Raw genomic sequence first — 18,133 nt, forward strand, 5'->3', positions numbered from 1 at the left:
TCCTCTCTCTTCTTCAGTCACTGTCAATCACACACACACACACACACACACACTCTCTCTCTCTCTCTCCTGCATCTTTCATTAAGTTTTTCATATCTATTCATGCGACTTTGAAGTTTTCTTTTTCACATGTCCCTCTTCATTTCTCCTTCTATTTCCACATCCTTGGTTCCTCCACTTGTCCACTTTCCTTTCTCTTCTTGAGGTCACTCCCTCCGTCTCCTGCGTGGTCAGAGGTGACTGAGAACTTTCCATTGGACACTTGCAATGGTTGAACATTTAATTGAGGAGAGAATCAACCAGTGACATTGAACAGGAAGCAAAAGTGCAGAAACATACTCCTTAAAAATCACATAATTTTTCTATTTAGTCAATGCTCTCCCAAATAAAAAAGCATACCATAGAAGACGCTTCATAGATTGAAGTTTTTTGTTCTTTTTGAAAGAGGTTTTTTACCTTCTAATCACAGTAATGATGTGGACAAATAGCTGATCAGTGGTGGTCTTGATTTAAAATCCTGAGTCTGCCCAGTCTGAGACCGAGACAAGAGTGAGGAAAAATGCTTTAGATTCAGAGACCAGACCTTCAAAAAGTGGTCTTAAGACAAAGACCGATTTCAAGTACTACAACACAAACTATAGCCACTGCGCACCAACCACTAGGCCACTGGCGCCCCAGTATGTCCTCTGAAAATATAACAGGCATGTGTTAATAAAGACTTCATGCAGTTGTCTCTTTTTCTCTCTCTTTTTATGATTGAACGATAAATGACTGAATGTGTCTCTCCGCTTCTGACAGAAGGAAACAGGAAACTAACAACGTCTCTACAGCCCACTGGGGGGAAAACAAGAGGATGTGAGAGGGAGAGAGGGAGAGCTCGGAGGAAGGAGAGCGTGAGAAACTGTGATGTCACTCTGTCTGCTGGGAATGAAGTTACAGAGGACAGAGACGTTTGGTGGGAAAAGTCTCCAGAGACGAGGTCGGGGGGTCGACGAAGATCTCAAAAGAAGCAGGGACGTCTCTTCTTTGGTGGAAAAAAACTGTGTTATAATCTTCACATTAAAATCGAAACAACATTATCAGTGCTGTAATCCAAATAAACACCAATCCTCATGGTACATTCGGCTCTCCTGATTGGTCTAAACTGATGACATCATCACATAGGCATGTGGGTCAGTGAGGAGGATGAGTATTCACACTCATTAAGAGGACGCATTATTTAGTTTATCTGGATGCTTCTTTTGTCACCCTGAGACAGTGACCATGCATGTGTGTGTGTGTGTGTGTGTGTGCCCCCCCCCCCCCCCCCATGTGTGTTTGTATTTAAATGAGATCATTCACATGGTGAAGTTAGGTCACTTAAGCTGGGAATGAAACTTGAGTCATCACAGAGGAAAGCTAACAGTGTATAAAGCACAGATAATGAGTTAGCTTGATGCTAACACATAATGGAGATTGCTATTATCAGGCTAACAGAATTAGCATCGCGACCACATTGATTTCACCCTAAGAAACAATCTAATGTACTAAACCAGTGGTTCCCAACCTTTTTTCCTTAGAGCCCCCTTAACTGTATCTTAGAGAAGCTGACGACCCCCCGCGACCCACATGGAAACTAAAGCGACACAGTGCTGTTCAAAATGAAGTTTCACTAGATTTCATTCTCAAATCCCAAATGATGAGCCTAGATACACTTCTTATACCAAAATACATGTTTTAAGATTTTAGTTCAAATATGTAAATCTTATTTAGACAACCTCGGATCAGACAAAGCCCCACTCTCTGGAGCCCCGCCGAGGGGTCCCCCACCTCAGGCTGAGAACCAGTGTCCTAATAATGATAGAGAAAACACGCTCAACTCCCTTTCACAAAAAAAAAAAACACAACTGGGTGCTGAATCCCGAAAAATGTTCAAACAAGAAGAACAATTAGGACAGCACTCCAAAACTGTACTTTAATTGCCACACGAACGTTTCGAGAAGACGCTCTTCTTCAGCGTGAAACAGGTCATTTTCTCGACATTTTTAAAATTATACAATATTTTGTTAACTTGATCCGATGCTTAGTTAGTCATTATACACTTTATAAAATGTTTCCCAGGTAAGTAAGAATTCTAAAGATTCACCAAAGTCTCTGTGCCTCATCTGATCTGACGTTTTGGACCCAATATAAACGATGAGGTATTATTGATTTAAGTTCTCCAACATTTATTCTAAATCTATTTTATCAAACAGACACAACACTGATGTTATATCCTAATGTCTAATGAGCTGAAGAGTGAGCAACCTGCATTTTGAAACTGACATGTTAAAGACATGTTTGTTTTTTTTAAGATTAATTTTGGAGCTGTTTATGAGAGAGAGAGAGAGAGAGAGAGAGAGAGAGAGAGAGAGAGAGAGAGAGAGAGAGAGACAGAGAGTGGGGAATGACAAGAAAGGTAAAGGAGCCACAGGTCGGATTCGAACCCTGATTTACCCCCTTGGAGGTAATTTTCAGGTTATGAAAGGTAGTTTGAGCAAAGATAATAAAAATGTAAATAAATACAGTACATAAGCAAAAGTTCATTTGCCTTCATTATCTTGGTGTATGTAGAAGTATGTGACACAAATACAGCATACCAAACATTTATTTAATGGGGTGCAGGTAGCATAGTGGTTAGTGGGAGCGCCCCATTAACAAGGGTTTTGATCACATCATATCTGTGTTTTTGAGTTGACATAGTTTCTAAACATGCAGCACGTTTTATTCATTTTAAATAGTTTGGGTTGTTGCAGGTCTGATGCCCCCAGCAGCCCCTGTAGAAAGAGACCTGCGTCAGAACTGGTTAGCATGGTCGCTAACATCGTTGACTTGAAAGTTGGATATCTCTGCTGGCAGCTAGAAGGCCGGAAGTCATTTGAAAAGATCATCCTCAGCTCATGACAACATTTTCTGGCTCCTAAAAAAACGAGCCGAGGGAAAGCGATAGCTCTTTTAAAGGAGGTCTGAGGTTTTGAAAGCAGGCCAACCAAAATGAAGTGACAGTGACAGGCTCACAGAAAACTCTGAATTATGCATGTTTAAATGCTTAATCAGTGAGACACAGGGCAAGCAGCGCTACACTAATAATAATGTTCCTGTGTTCTCTTTACAGGTTCAAATGGAATGAAATTAAAACAGCAGACAATGCAAAAATCACAACATCCCCCCTGAGTGGAGGAGGAATTATGGCTCTGTTATAATCTGATAGAAATACAGTGAAGCGGGGTGTGTTAACCAGTGACTGTTAATGGCTTTTAAAAGTGCATGTAGTGAAAGTAAACCCCCCCCCACACACACACACACACACACACACACACACATAAAGACACACACACACACACACACACACACACACACACACACACACACACATAAAGACACACACACACTGGTCGCAGCTGGGAGATCTACTCAGACAGGACTTTGACAGATGGTCCAATAGGAGGCTGGAGCGGGAGGGAGGGAGGAGACGAGGGCTAAAGAAAAGGATGGAGGGGAGGGGACAATGCTAATGCATGCAGAAGTGTGTGTGTGTGTGTGTGTGTGTGTGTGTGTGTGTGTGTGTGTGTAGGAGGGGAGTCATCTGCTCCTGAAAGAATGGGAGAGTAAGAAAAAGGGTTGTAAAGCTCTGAAGAGGCTCTGTAGTCCTGCTGACGCTGCATTACCACATATATGGATGCTGAGACACACACACACACACACACACACACACACACACACTATTGTGTCACTCTTCTACATTTTAAATTACAGTAATTTGTGTTTTTATTACTTTAAATTCAGAAAAAGCTAATGTAATTGACCCACAAGAGCTTCCATTCATGATAAATGGAACAATAATTGGATCACCTGGTTGTTTCCTCATTAAGCACGCAGCTCTCTGATTGGTTGGTGCTTTAATTTTGTCACAAGAAGTCTCTTTATTACTCATTACTGATTGGTTTCTCTTTCAACGATTATGCAGAGATCCCGCCCACAAGATATGTCACTCAAAAAAATACTAGCGTTCTAGCCACGCCCACTCCTCGTCTCGCCTCCTCGCGCTCGCAGGCTGCACCCTTCCGAAAACCCTCCTCGTGAAACACAGGTAGAAAGGAGAACAGTTTCGGTCGACTTCCGGTGTTCACTTTCAAAATAAAATTAATCGAAACACAACTATTGTTTAATGGTTTTTGGAATTATTTTTAGTGCTTTACTCTGAACTTAGTGAAAAGTTCACATTTTGTGTTGTCTAAATAATTCTTAAAATATTTCAGTTCTTTGAATAACTAGTTGTTCTGACAATATTTAAGAAAAAGCAAAGTTAGCCCTAACTTATAATGCTATGACTTGATATAACTATGTTATGTAAATTTCCACAGGTGTCTCCTGTCCATTTAGAAGCCATAGTGTTTATTGACTCACATTGACTGTTATATTGGTTGCTACGGTTACTGTTTATGAGTATCTCCTCGTGTCTCTATGTACTAGCTGGGACCACAAATTTCCCGCTGGAGAACAATAAAGTCCTATATTGTTGTTTTGTGTTTAATTGCAAGAATTTGTGAAGTTTACATTTTGTTAAATTTTCAAATGTTCACATTTGTATATTTTTTAGGTGTTATTAATTTAATTTCACAAGTAGCCACAAGATAAATCAAATAATCTAAATCAAACATGATATGTAAAACAATAATTAAAGCCAGTGTGTTGAGGAAATATGATGAAATGTGTTAATTAGGTTTTGTTCTGTTTTGTGTTGTTGCGACATGAAAACTACTTTGTGATCTGCTTTAAATGGTATAAGATTAATTGTTACTGAGGACCCACTATAGAAGAAGATATAATTTATTAAAAATCACACTTTCAATTCAATTTTACACTTTTGTTGAATATGCTGCACACATGGGCTGAAATACACACACATGCACAAACAGGATCCTATGGACATGCACTGGTGGAGAGATGTCAGATTGACATGGCTGCCCACAGCGAGCACTCCTGAGCTGATGGGGGGTTCGTAGCCTTGCTCAAGGGCACTTCAGTAGCGGGCAGGAAGTGAACTGGCACCTCTCCAGCTACCAGAACATTTTCCTAACTTGGTCAACACACCGGGACTTGAACCGACAATCCAACCAAAGTCCCTACAGTCTGAGCCACTGCCACCATTAAAATCCAATAGTGGACGGTGAGTGGACGTGTTGGTCTGCAGCTATTCTATTTTATGTATTTGTTTGGATTGTGTGTTTTGTTAATTATTGTCTTGTGAAAGAGGGGCAGACTATAAAATATTCTTCTTCTTTCTGCTCCTTTGCTTTCAATATTTGAGATTTTATGTTTGGTTTGGTCAATGAATTAAATAAATGTACAAATAATAAAGTATATATATATACACTCAGGCTGTACGTGTAGCCTATCATACACTCAAAAACAACATTATTATCCATCTGGTTTGTGAAGTGGATGTGCCTGATTAAGAAACTAAAAGCTTTTATTTTGAAGGAATCACATCGTTTTCCTGTGTTGTCGTCGTAAAACGTGTTAACTTGACGCAACTTCCTGAAAGATTGACAGCTTGTGCCGCTCTCTTCTCTTTAGTGGTAGAAACGAGAGCTCCCGTTGTGTGAGCAACTCAATCACATCGCCTCACGTCGTTTGCGGATTTTTCTCGGATCTAATTTTTGTACTTTTACGGAAGTTCACCGGGAAGCGCACTCGGTTTGGAGTTTATAAGAATCTGCGGGGAATGAAAGTGGAGCGGACGCCTCAAACAAAGTAATCAGAGGAGGAGGTAGACCTGCGTTTGATGGCTGCTGGGGATGGAGCCCAGCTGCCGGCCACCGTAGCGGCCAGCCGGAGCGTGGAGAAGGCGCTGGAGGAGGCTGCAGCGAGCGGGGCTCTCAACTTATCCAACCGAAAACTGAAGGAGTTTCCCCGCAGCGCCAAGAACTACGACCTGTCCGACATAACACACGCAGGTCAGTTCTTCCTTTAACTTAGAAGAGCAACAAAGCGAGCTGGCTATTATCACGAGAACAGCCTTTTGTTTTATCAACACCTGCCCCCTTTCTTCTAATGGGGAAGGCGTCTTTGCCGAACCCCGTCTGCTTTCTGTACACTTCTTAAAATCCTGTCTGGTTTTTGGCTGTCACAGCTTTAAAGTGCTGAATGAGGACTTATTTCTCACCAACAGGACCTACTGCTCAATTCGGCTCACATATACCACTCAAACCTGTTATTATAGTGTCTTTTCAAACTAGTCCATAATGGTAATCGTCTTGATCCAGTGTTGCTGTTAGCGTGCTAGGCGAACCAGAATCTGGTGTTTTTCAAATGGAGGTTCCTGCTTGGGGGACTTAAAGAAAGTTGGGGTGTATTTTATGAGCTGTTTACTAGCTTCTCTCTTTAAGAAAAGCCACATGAAGTTCAAGCTTTTTCAAAGGAGCTTGTCGTGTTGTTCTCTTAAAAGAAAAAGGGAAAAAATGTCAGATATGTGAGTTCCTCTTCCTCAACACATCCTGAACCTCTACATACTCGCCTTTGAGTCATGGATTTACTGTAACTATGAGTTTTTTTTAAGTACTTTTTACTGTAACAACATGGCAGCTTTCTCTTTCAATGTGTGTCACTAACTTTATCTCATTGAACTAAGTTGCACAGGACATTAAAACAACAGCAGGGAGTAGCTTATACTGTAAACTAGTTGTGTGTGACACTGCAGATTAAAGGGAGCTACCTTGGCCTCGCCTTCTTTAAAAGAGGATTATCCCATCCAGGTTGCTGAAATCAATCTGCACAGACTTACAGTAACACCCCTCTGTCTATCTCGCCTCCGCTGCTGCTTTCTGTGCTTTTCTAATTATGACCATCTGCTCATAACAACCCAGGTCTAGGCCCTGTGGGATGACGAGGCCTTGAACACTCATAAACAAACACACACACACACACACACACACACACACACACACACACACACACACACACATACATGCACCTGCTACTAGGGAAACCCAGCACTAATGAACATGGAAGTGATGATGAATACCTCATACCTGCAGTAATGCCTCCTGATTGGGATGTGTTTATCCAAGTGCAGGTTCTTAAATAAACAATTTATTCAGCTCAGCATGTTGGTAAATGATACCGCCGTGTATCTCTTTCTGTGGCACGGAGGCTGCTATCAAATTGCATGTGGAAAGTCAAGGATCCAGTGTTTTTGAAGCTTAAAGTCTGGGTGTCTCTACCTCTGCTGAGGCGGTTTTAACTCTTTAAATTTAGAAATGAGAAGGAAGCCGCAAAGAATGCTTTCGGTAGTTTTTTGGGGTTCAGTAATTGTTGAAGGACTTTCTGATATTTGACATCCTCTGATTGTTATTGTGTGTGTCAACATTACAGAAAGGATCACTACAGAGATAGACATTCTTAAAACCAGAAACAGCTATTGCGTCCCTCTCTTCAAAGCCAGCCACCAGACTCCATTGACAAAAACAGTAGTCCTACCACTTAAAACACAGGACTTGCTGGTCTACCCCGTAGACTGTACATATGAATTGATGACGCATGAGCGATGTTACCAAGCGGAAACCTCCGGTCTTTCTTTTCTCTTATACCCCTGCCTCAGATCAGTGCTTTATTTGTGAAATTGAGCAACTTTAGTGTTTTAAATGTTTTCTTTTGGATCCAATATTTTTTGCTACAAATAGTAGTACAGACAAACTAACCGATCAAGGCAGCTTTAGACAAGAAGCCTCCCAAGTCCCTCAAGGTTAAATTACTGTTTTTGTCAATCCTGTCTGGTGGCTCTGAATAGAAGGATGTAATGACTGTTTCCGGATTGAAATAAACATCTTTCTCTAAATCAAACATGTCTTTAGGAACTTCTCTTTAATGTTGTCAGAAACTTAGAATAACAATCGGAGCCTGACAGTGGTAATAATAAGAACTTTTAGTGGAAGGACCTGGATTGGGCACATTTGCCCCCAAGGATTTCATTTCAGCCTAGCTTTAACTGGAGTTGTTCTAATACAATTAACAGCTACATTTTTCCACATGCAAGAAATCCAGCTCACAGTCTACAATTAGATTACAGCCATGCATTCTTAAAATGCAGTCGACCTTTGGCACAGCTGGTGTTTTGGTTTGCCAAAACGCCAGCTATTTGTTTGATTAATAGCATTAATCAATCATCTCTGCTGTAATCCATTCAGGTACGCCGATGTTATAGGCCTCTTCTTCAATGGAACAGAGCCATCTTTTACATTTATTATTCATTTGAGAGTATAATTCTTTCCTCCACTTTAGGATCAGTATGTGCAACAAAATAATCTCAAATGGTTCCCCTTTACTGCACTACCTTTTACGTAGCTTATCAACAGGAAATCAGAGAATGCTCAGGGTGTTTTGTCATTTATTAATCACTTAAAAAGAGCTAAGAAATATGATGGCGCCACGCCTATCAAACTGTAGACTTGCAGAATCAACCTGGAGAATCACGCTTTGCTCAGACGTGAAGTTAAATGATGGAGCACAGCATTGTCGATCTGAGTTCAGCTCATGGAGTTCCCCATGTGTTTTGGTTCACGGTTCTGTTCTGACTTTCTCAAGTTCAACAGTGAATCAGCTTGTTAACAGGCTTATGCACATTGGATGGACTGGACCATGTTGAGGCGCATATTGATGATGATTTAGTATTCAGCCACTCATGGTCAGACCGTCACCTGCACGTGTGAACGACTAAAGGTGGTCAATCTAACGGTTGTCTTGGGTGAATCAGAAATTGCTCAGGCCTTTGTTACATATCTTGGAAAGGTGGTTGGAAAGGGCAAGATGCTTCCCGTATTCGCAAAGGTCGAGGTTATTATAAATCTCCCAGGCGGTGGCAGCAGGGAGTTGGATAATGAGGTAGTGGTACCTTTCCTATCCTTGTACATGTACCTGGCATACTGGCTCAGCACTTTTACAAGCAACATTAGGAATTCTAATAATTGTGCAACTCTAGAAAGGCCAAATCTCACATTAATACCTAATTTATTACACAAGTTAATTTAAGGGTGGAGGGGTCTGGGGGTTCTTCCCCCTAAAAATGTTGTGCATCAGACAGTGTAATTCTTGTATTTTGCTTGTGTATTTTCATGCACCATTTGGCAAATATTGTTCATTTCCCTTTATTTTTGTCAAAGGAAATGATTTGGTGTAAATGATTGATTTCTGTTTCTTCCTGCATGGATGTAAAACTTCACCGTTATCATTCACATGGAGTTTGATGACGACACGGAGAGAAGTCTCAGAATAAAACAGTCGTCTGCTTCTTTCACTTTTCGTCCTCTTTGGTAGTTTGGTGGCGCCTTTCCTGTCATTTACGACACAGCGCCACCACCATATTGGCGTACATCCGTATTAGCAGTAAGAAACAAGAAATTCACACCAGGTGCTGTACTTTAAAAACTCTATTCTCCAGGAGAACACCAGTCAGACTTTGGCAAAATCAAGTTTTACATACAGGAAAAACCTTTTTAAAGACCACCGCCTGCTGGCATGGAGAGTTATTTCCTCGTACATGGTAGTTGGCCGTCGGCTGTAGTCTTTGCGGTGTGTTCAAGTGCACCTTTTCGGCCACAGTCGACCTTTGTTGCCAATAGTTCTTTGCCGTCTGCTTGGAGTGTCATGGCCTTTAACCAGCCCCAGGATCCCTTTTTCCTGTGGAGAAGAAAGGTTACTTCTGTTTTGTTGTTGTGGTATAGAAACAGGTATCAATATTGTTTGATTTTTAGTATCATATCGAAGTTTTGGTATCGTGACAACCCTTCTTGAAACTAACTTTTTTTTTTTTAGCTTAAAAATTCAAACTGAAAGTTATGAATTCAGTGTGAAATGAAAAGTAAGAACATCGAGAACACATTACCAAAAGGGATGTTTATCGTTTCAGTCCACCTGAGCTCCACCTGAACATTGAGCACTGTGTTTTCTGACATCTCTATCTCTTGGTGACTCGCTGTTATTCATTCAGCTCTAATTAACGGGCGGTGCTCCTCTCCTATCGGTTCAATTGTAGACATTATTCTTGAGTACATGTTTTTGCAGCACCTAGTCCGTCTTTGAGGTCGAGTAATGAGCGGGTTTCAGTTTCATTGAGATACCTGGTAGTTATACCCACTCAGACTGTCATTATGTGAGCTATAAGGAGGCCTGCCCCTGCACCTATGTGTGTATGTGTGTGTGCAGGTGGTGACAGACCTCTGATTCATCAGACCGTCATCATGGTTGTCAGGTGGATTCTCGCCATGGATCATTTTCAGTTGGAGGAGGAGAAACAGTGGGATCTGATGCATTATGAGCTTGTTCTTTAAGCTACTTTAAAACTTTTCATATAATAATTACCTGTTAGTGTTGTGCTGTGATTGTTTCTTCCCCTGCTCACACTCAGCCTCGGCGGTGTGTGTGTCACTCAGGGAGAGGGAAAGAGCTCCAAGGGAACAAAGATCACTATGACCAGCTCATAGCTAATAATAAGATTGTGCTCGTTAACCTGAATCAATAAACAGAATGACATTGTTTAGATGGAGAAAGGATTGATGTAGTTGTTGGAATCTGTAGAACGTCTAAAGTTCAGAGAGGCTAAACCCTGGGCTAAAGGAATATATCCAATGAGTTTGTGCAAGTGCATACCTTTGACCAAACCACCTGAAATGGTCTGCTATAAACTGCCAATTTCAACATAGTCAGATCGCCACGGTGCCTCCGCGCTGCGCACCACCGCGCCGTTTGCTCCTCTAGTCAATGCTCGTATTTCCACACAGCACACGCTGCAGCCGGTCTCTGGAGCGTGCCAGCATCACTACACCGAGTCTATTTCAACGGAGCCCGCTGCAAACATGCATCCTGGGATTACTCCTGGGATTTAAAGTGCAGCTTTAAGTATCGTCCTAGACTGTAAATTCAAACAATGGATTGAATTAATTTATCTTAAAAGAAACTATTTTAAGGGCATCAGAAGCTTTTTATCTGCATTTGTTTATGCATCATCAACACAAACAAACAAGCAAATGCCTGCTGAAACGGTCATTTGTTATAAGCTGGAAAATGTCAGTGTGGAGTGCAAAAAGAGGGGGATTGACTATGTAGCGTTTATTGATCTTTTATTGAGAGTGGGGGATGGAACAATCCAGTCGTCTCCCCAATTCAACTCGTTTCTCATGACTCAGGTTGTCAGTCACATTTTAGACAACGACCAGCTCAAAGAAAAGGGAAACTCCTTGCCTTTGCATTCATAACTTCCTATCACAATAAGTGCTGGCTACATTGAAATCCTCAATAAATTGGTTATTGCTCCCAGAGGCTAAATCATTGTCAAGTGAAAGCTGAATGGATCTGAGCTCTATTTTGGGTCTCCACCTCTATAGCTGAAAAATCCTCCTGTTTCTCCAGCAGCCTCTTGCTTACAATGCCTCTCTGGTGTTTGGTGCAGGACAGGTAGCAGACAGAAATGATGACATCAACACTTTGCATCATTTATGTGCAGACTGGCACCCAAAAAAATAGGCTGTAGTTTATTATTTTTAAGCTGGTAAGAGTTTCCATCGCAGCCATGTCCTCAAATGCTAACTTGTTAGCTGATGTATCTGCAGTTCCTCGAGAGACGAGATAATAAATGTGTTGTTTTAAAATCACTCTGTTACATTAGACTGGTAAGTTGAGCAAATTCCCTCATCACTACAAACCCCCCCCCCCCCCCCAAAAAAAAAAAAAAAAAACCTTTATTTTAGCGGGTGGTAATTTCCAACCCTGCCCCAACATCTCGCATGCTTTGGCGGGGTTGTTTCTGATTCCTTGGCTATGAGAATACTGATGTGACAACCTTTTAAAAAAAGAAATAGCTTTTGATTAAACAAAGAGTAGCCAGCGACAACATCGTCAGCTAGATGTAGAACAGAACAGAGCAAAGCCAATTCAACATGAAGTGAAACCTCCACATGCATGTTAGACTTTAAACGATGCATCAGCACCAGTGAAGATGCAATTAATCCCACAGAGACTGAGCTGATGTGTGCAGGATATTAGTGTAGCTGTGTTGTCATCATAAAGATAAGTGTGGTGGTCAAACTGGGGTAAAAATGGGCTGCAGAGGCCCGGCACTCTTTATGATAACATCCGCCCCCCACCCCACCCCACCCCCCTTCTTCTTCTTCTCTACTGGAGCAGCTTCCCTCAGGAAGGTCAAAGGTTCACACACACGCACACACGCACAGAAACACACAAAGAAGAAGTCTTGGCTTGCCTCCCCCAGAGTGTTTCCCGGTAGCTGCGAGCGGTTGGAGGGAACAAAGCCCCGTCATTGTACGTGCGTGCACCTTGTGGACTCACAAATCTCGGTGGTTTTGTCGAGTGGATACACACAGATCACCCTCAGGCAAACGCTTTTGCAATTAAGTTTTCCACATACGGGTTTTAAAAAGATCAAATTTGTGGTACTGGATTGACGCTGTTATGTAAGAGATATTTGGTGCCACATTTTCTGCAGGTTTGAATCTGAAAATAATCATTTGTGTACTAAGATTTCTATCTTTTTTAGAACAATCCCTCAGAAATTACGCTACTGATTAATCAGAATTCAGTATTTCATAAATGTAGGATTTCTTTTCTTGACATCTTTTTTTAAGAATGTGCAAAGGAGGCTGTGTTGCAGAAACCTGTCAAGCTTTAGATTCTCCTCACATCCTGACTGTGCATCAAATGTTCAATCCAAACTCCAAACGAGCAATTTAAAAGTTGATGCTTGTAGTTTTGCACACAATCATGAATTCAAGCTTTTTACAAATCTGCATCCTGGTCTCGTTATTTCAGCATCCTTCAGCGTGTTTATTGTCGTAAGAATCTCAGTCAGATTTGTTTATTTTGGGTTCATGTCGCACGTCTTGACAGATTTCAGAGACTTTAGTGAGAATTGTTAGATACAGTGAAGCTGTCACTCAGTGAAGACGGATGGACGGGAGCTCTACGGCTTAAACAGGACGCCATCAGAGAAATCCTGGTACTGATCGAAGGTAACAGGTCATCAAACTGGGACCTTGTCCTGATTCTACCTAACAGGTCATGATCAGGTCACAGGCTAGGCGCCCCATGTACAGAGGATGTAGTCCTCCTCCTAGTGCCCACGGGTTTGAATCTGACCTCAACCCTTTGCTGCATGTCATCCCCAATTCTCTCATCCCAACATTTCCTGTCTTTTTTTGGCTGTGTCCTATCCAATAAAGACTAAAAGGCCCCAAAAATAATATCTTCAAAGATTTGTTTTCCAGAGAAAAATCAAGTTTCTTTGCCTGAAGCTCAAACTTGCTTTAGCGAAGGAAACGGGCGTGTCATTTTGTGTCTAAGATCTGCAGACTGACCGGCTGTTGTCCAGTTATGTTGTTGTCTTATTGCCTGTCATCAAACACGCTTTGCCTTTCACTTGTGATATCACCTCTTACGACCTATCTTTCATGCACTCCACCTTTTAAAGAGCCTGTTACAAGTTCGTCAATAAAGCCCAGATCCCCTGATCCTTTACTTTTTGGTCTCAGTGAGGCAGTAAAAACGGCCCATTGCTCTCCGTTAAAACACTAAGACTACATAAAGAACGTCGTCAGAGAGTGAAGAGCACAGCACACAAATAAATAAAGAAAACAGCCAGCACTCCCAGTTAATGACATACACGAAGCAGCAGGGAGTAATACAAGCACAGACACTGAGGGTTAAAAAGCAATAAAAGAAGAATCCTTCCGTGCAGCACATCTTATATTCACTGCTCGAGGAAAACTTCAGCGTCCTGTTTTTGCTGCATCTCCTCTCCACGGATGGAAATAGTTCTTTTCATTTCAATTTAATTCAATTTTAGACGCGAGCGCTGTACAATGAGTTAAAGACAGAAACTCAATATTAAAGGACTCAGCTTGGGGGGGGGGGGGGGTCTGGATGTCCCTCTAAGACATAAACCAGATATTTTTAGTTTATGAAAAAAAAACAGGTAGTTGCTCATGTAAGAGCACTTTGAGTTTGTTTAGAGGCAGAAGAAATGAAAATGTTGCATGAGCACAAAGTTAATAAACTGACCGGCTGGCTCATATGACCTCTGGGGGATGTGAGAGACAAGAGCCTGTTGTTGAGAGCAGGAAGGACACACAAACACGCACACGCTATACCATGACTGTGAAGTCCAGCAGCTGACTTTGTGAAAGAACCAATAAGGAAAGGAAGGATGTGTGTGTTTGACTAAATGTTCCTGTAAAGCGGCTCATGAAGAGGGTTACAGACTTGATACTATCGGCCTTTGTTTTTGGTATCATGTTTTATGGACTGATTCAGAAATGCTGCTGTGAAATATGTCATTGTCCAGGGGGATTTAAAGTCCCTTTCGACTCTTGTTTGTGTTGTATTTGTATAAATATGAGGCGTTCGATCCCTGACACACATTGCAAACAGTCGGACATCGATCAGTAGCCCTTGTCTGCACTTTTGCCAAAGCTCCGCCATCATTATGGACTTGAGTGGTAAATAGACTTGGGCTAGTATATCTTTACTAGTCTTCTGACTTCCTTGGGGAAGACGCCTAACCCGTCTTAAAGTTGCTCCCGCTGCTTAATACCAAAGACTCTAAATATTAATGGACGAAGCCTGAGTAACGTCAGCCATCTGTTCCTGCAGGGGGCTCCGGAGGCTCATCGGCAGCAGCCGCCATGTTTGAAATGTTGTCTCAGTCGAACTTTCAGTCAACCTAAAGACAGGCTTAGAGCTGGAGCTGAGGCGGGTTTTAAACCTCTTGATGAACCGTTACACCGTGCCCACCTGTCAATCATGTCAGCTACACGCCTAACTATGTATCATTCATAGAATCAAAAGGAAGCCCCTTCGTACAGTTTAACTAATGAGACCTATTTGTTTTTTTTGTACCAGGCTGTAAAAAATTTCATTTATGCTGTAAAAACAGCTTTTTTTGCCAGTCTTGTGTATGTGACTTTCGGTGTTCCTGGAGCCAGCCTCATGCGGACACTCCTCGAAATGCAGGATTTTGCACTTCCGCATTGGTTCATTTTTTTCAACACCAGAGGTTCCTGCTTGCTTAATACTGATGGACTCTTTACGCAGCAGCCTCTACCATTAGTGTGTGAATGTGTAGGTGTGACCTGCGTTGTTAAAAAGTAGCCATAAGACTAGAAAAGAGCTCAAGTCCATTTTCCAGTTACCTTGAATTCTGAACACAGATCCCTCGATTGGGTATATCTTTGTTGTTTTTCTATCTACATTTTTAGCAATATTGCTCGTAAGTGCATTGGTCGTTTAAAAGTCAGTAAAAGATCTGCAGGAAGTCCAGTTTTAAACTAACTAAAGGTCTTGTTTTGGTGTGTTTTAAACTCGTGTGATTACATGCAGCTTTAAAGAGCGATACAGTAAATAAACAGCCTGCCCTCTTCAACCAGTGGCCTGGTTTTTAAACGTGTTACTGAAAAGCTCTTTGACTAAGCTGCCAGGAACTACAAAACTGCACTGTGTGCTGTGGGTTAATGGTTGTGTGTTGAGCAACCCTGATTCCATCCCTCCCTGTGTATGTGCAGTCAGAGCTCAACATATGGCTGTGGCCTTTGCTGTCAGTTGTTTACATCTGTTCTGTGTCATTAAGTGAGACTGTGTGAATGTATGAAGCAGTGAGTGTGTGTGTTCAGCGTTCACCCCGCCTCCTCCATGCAACGGATGTGGGTTGCCTGTTCACTTCTGCTTTGTGTGTCTTCGTCTCTGTGTCTTCACCGCTGTAGCTCTCTTTCTGATTGCCCCACACTGTTCTCTAAGCCAATAAGTTTCCATTCAACCAGGAAGCTTGCTTTTAAGGGACTTTTATTGTAAATGAAACAGAAAGTTGAATCTAAAACGAGTCCTCATTAAAAAAAAAAAAAAAAAAAAGAGATCCACATGGAACGAGAAGGACTCTTTGGTGAACTGATAAACACAGGATGAGTTGTTGTTGTTGTCAGCGACTGAATGTCTGAACGTTCCCTGCATGCATTGTTGCCTTAACTGCAACCACAAGTCAGTGACGGCCGCTCAATCCATTTTTCATGCGTTAATTTCCAGTATTTTTAGTGTCATGTCTGAAAGTTGCTCGCTCTGTCTGCAGCCTGCTGGTGTGTTTTCTCTATCAGAGTACAGCAGCTGGTGGGGAGGGGGATTCCCTCGTCTGTCTCAGGGGATGTAACTAGAGAAAAGACACACACACACACACACGCAAACACGCAAACACAGACTGACAGAGAGGCTGTAGGACACCAAACCAGTCTGCCAACAAACGTATACTGTGCCATACGTGGTCCCCAAGGTGGAGGGCTTCAGAAGTGAGATATCTAAACAAAAAAGAACGAGCTGTGTTTTGCAATCCTGCAGAAGTGGCATCATATCTGACATTCAAGAGTGAGTTGGCATTCTCGATATGACATCTTATGAAGGAAGTCAACTTTTCCCGTCTTGATGGTTTTATCCACTTTTAAAGGCTTATACTTGTATTTTAAAGGGCACATATCCTCCTTTATGAAAAGTTTAAATAAGTCTCAGAGCTCCCCAAAACATGTCTGTGAAGTTTCTTGTTTTGAATCCACTCTGATCCTGTATTTGATCATGTCTATAAACCCCTCTATTTCAGCCCTGCTCAGAACAGGCTGTTTCTGTGTCTGTACCTTTAAATGTAAATGAGCTGTGTCTGACCACGCCCCCTCTCTGGAAGGGCTTGGGTGTCTCGGGCTTCAGAGGGCAGAACAAACACCTAGCTGTGGGAGTTTCACCCATCTGGGGGAGGGGTTAATGCCCTTTGTGATGTCATGAAGGGAAAATCTCCAAACGGCCTGTTTGAGCACACATTTTCTGAAAAGTGGAGCAGGCAAAAGACAGAGAGGATGGACTTTTCTCATCATTGGGGGGTTTGTAGACAGAATAGAGACACATACTAGTGTTAGAAAGTGTATTTTGCATCATAATATGTCATCTTTAAACCTGGGCACAATTCTTTGGGAGCACTTTTTGAATCCACCAAACTCCTTTGGGTAAATAAATAGTAATTTAACTTCGCAGAACACAGCTTATCTACTGCTGCCTTGAACAATAAGGTGTTGTTTCTGTAATTGTTTGTGACTTTTGAACTTTGAAATGTCTTTATTTTCATTTCTTAATTTCCTTTATCTGCTGTAGCTGCTCTCCCCTGCAGGCTCAGCCGGCAGCTATTAGTATATGGTCCTCAGTGGTGATTCCTCCTGGCTCTGTGTTTGTCCTGCAACACAATGTAACTCTGTAAGAGTGTGTGCAAATAATCTAATGGTGTGGAGAGGAGGACTACTTGGTGAATAATGAAAGCAGAGGCCCTGTCTGCCTTATGTAACCGGGCAGATCCATTAACTCCCACAGTGTTTGGTGTCCAGATGGCTGATTCTCTGAGGAGAGTCTGAACACGACAGAGAAGCTGTGGGGCCTAAAGGGGTTAGAAGAGCTCCGTTTGTGTATTTAGGTTTTCAAAATTTCAGATACCAGCTGTTTTAAAATAATAACATCTCTGAAAAGTACCAACGCTTTTAGATAACTTTGGATCATAAGTCGCTATCTTAACCCAAAGTTGCGAGTGAAGGAGAGGGAGTACTGTCTAAACTGCACAAATACGTTGGCATAGTTTTGGTGCTGAAATGTTGCCAACAGTCAGTCATTGATTTAAAAGTCTCTCCAATTGTTTAGCCATGGAAAACTGACTAACGCCACTGAAGGGGAAAATACAGTTTCTTTAAAATAAGGGGAAAATTACCTTCCAAGATATATCAGCGTTTATCGACATCATCATCATCATTAATCATTATTTGTATAGTGCCAATTCATAACAGTTAAATAACTTACTCATTGTTAAGAAAAGTGGGATATGAGGAGATGGGATAAGTTGCAGGAAGGATTTCTCCTTTGTATTCCTCTCGTTCCTGTTGTCCACACTTCCTTGCCGCTGAGGTGGAGGTCAGATCAGGTTGGCATGAATGAGGACGGTGGTGGTTGTGGAGGCAACACAGTCCGATGATGGTGGTAGCTGGGCGTCAGACGGTGGTTGTACTCTGGGGCTTCTGGATAATGAAGGCTGTCCACG

At 41.9% G+C, this 18,133-nt stretch overlaps 1 protein-coding gene across 2 annotated transcripts in view; it reads left to right on the forward strand.

Moving 5' to 3' along the window:
* Nucleotides 1-5,582: 5,582 nt before the first annotated feature.
* Nucleotides 5,583-18,133, forward strand: part of lrch4 (leucine-rich repeats and calponin homology (CH) domain containing 4) — a 46,232-nt gene continuing 33,681 nt past the window's right edge. Inside the window, exon 1 of one of the 2 annotated variants that reach the window (XM_020643581.3) lies at nt 5,583-5,978. In XM_020643581.3, coding sequence (XP_020499237.2) covers nt 5,807-5,978 — 172 coding nt within the window. In that variant the 5' untranslated portion in view covers nt 5,583-5,806. The remainder of the gene's footprint in view (nt 5,979-18,133) is intronic. The other variant, XM_065950158.1, reaches the window with a different exon arrangement.

This window comes from Labrus bergylta, chromosome 22, assembly GCF_963930695.1.
Source record: "Labrus bergylta chromosome 22, fLabBer1.1, whole genome shotgun sequence".
In the NCBI taxonomy this organism is placed as follows: domain Eukaryota; kingdom Metazoa; phylum Chordata; class Actinopteri; order Labriformes; family Labridae; genus Labrus; species Labrus bergylta.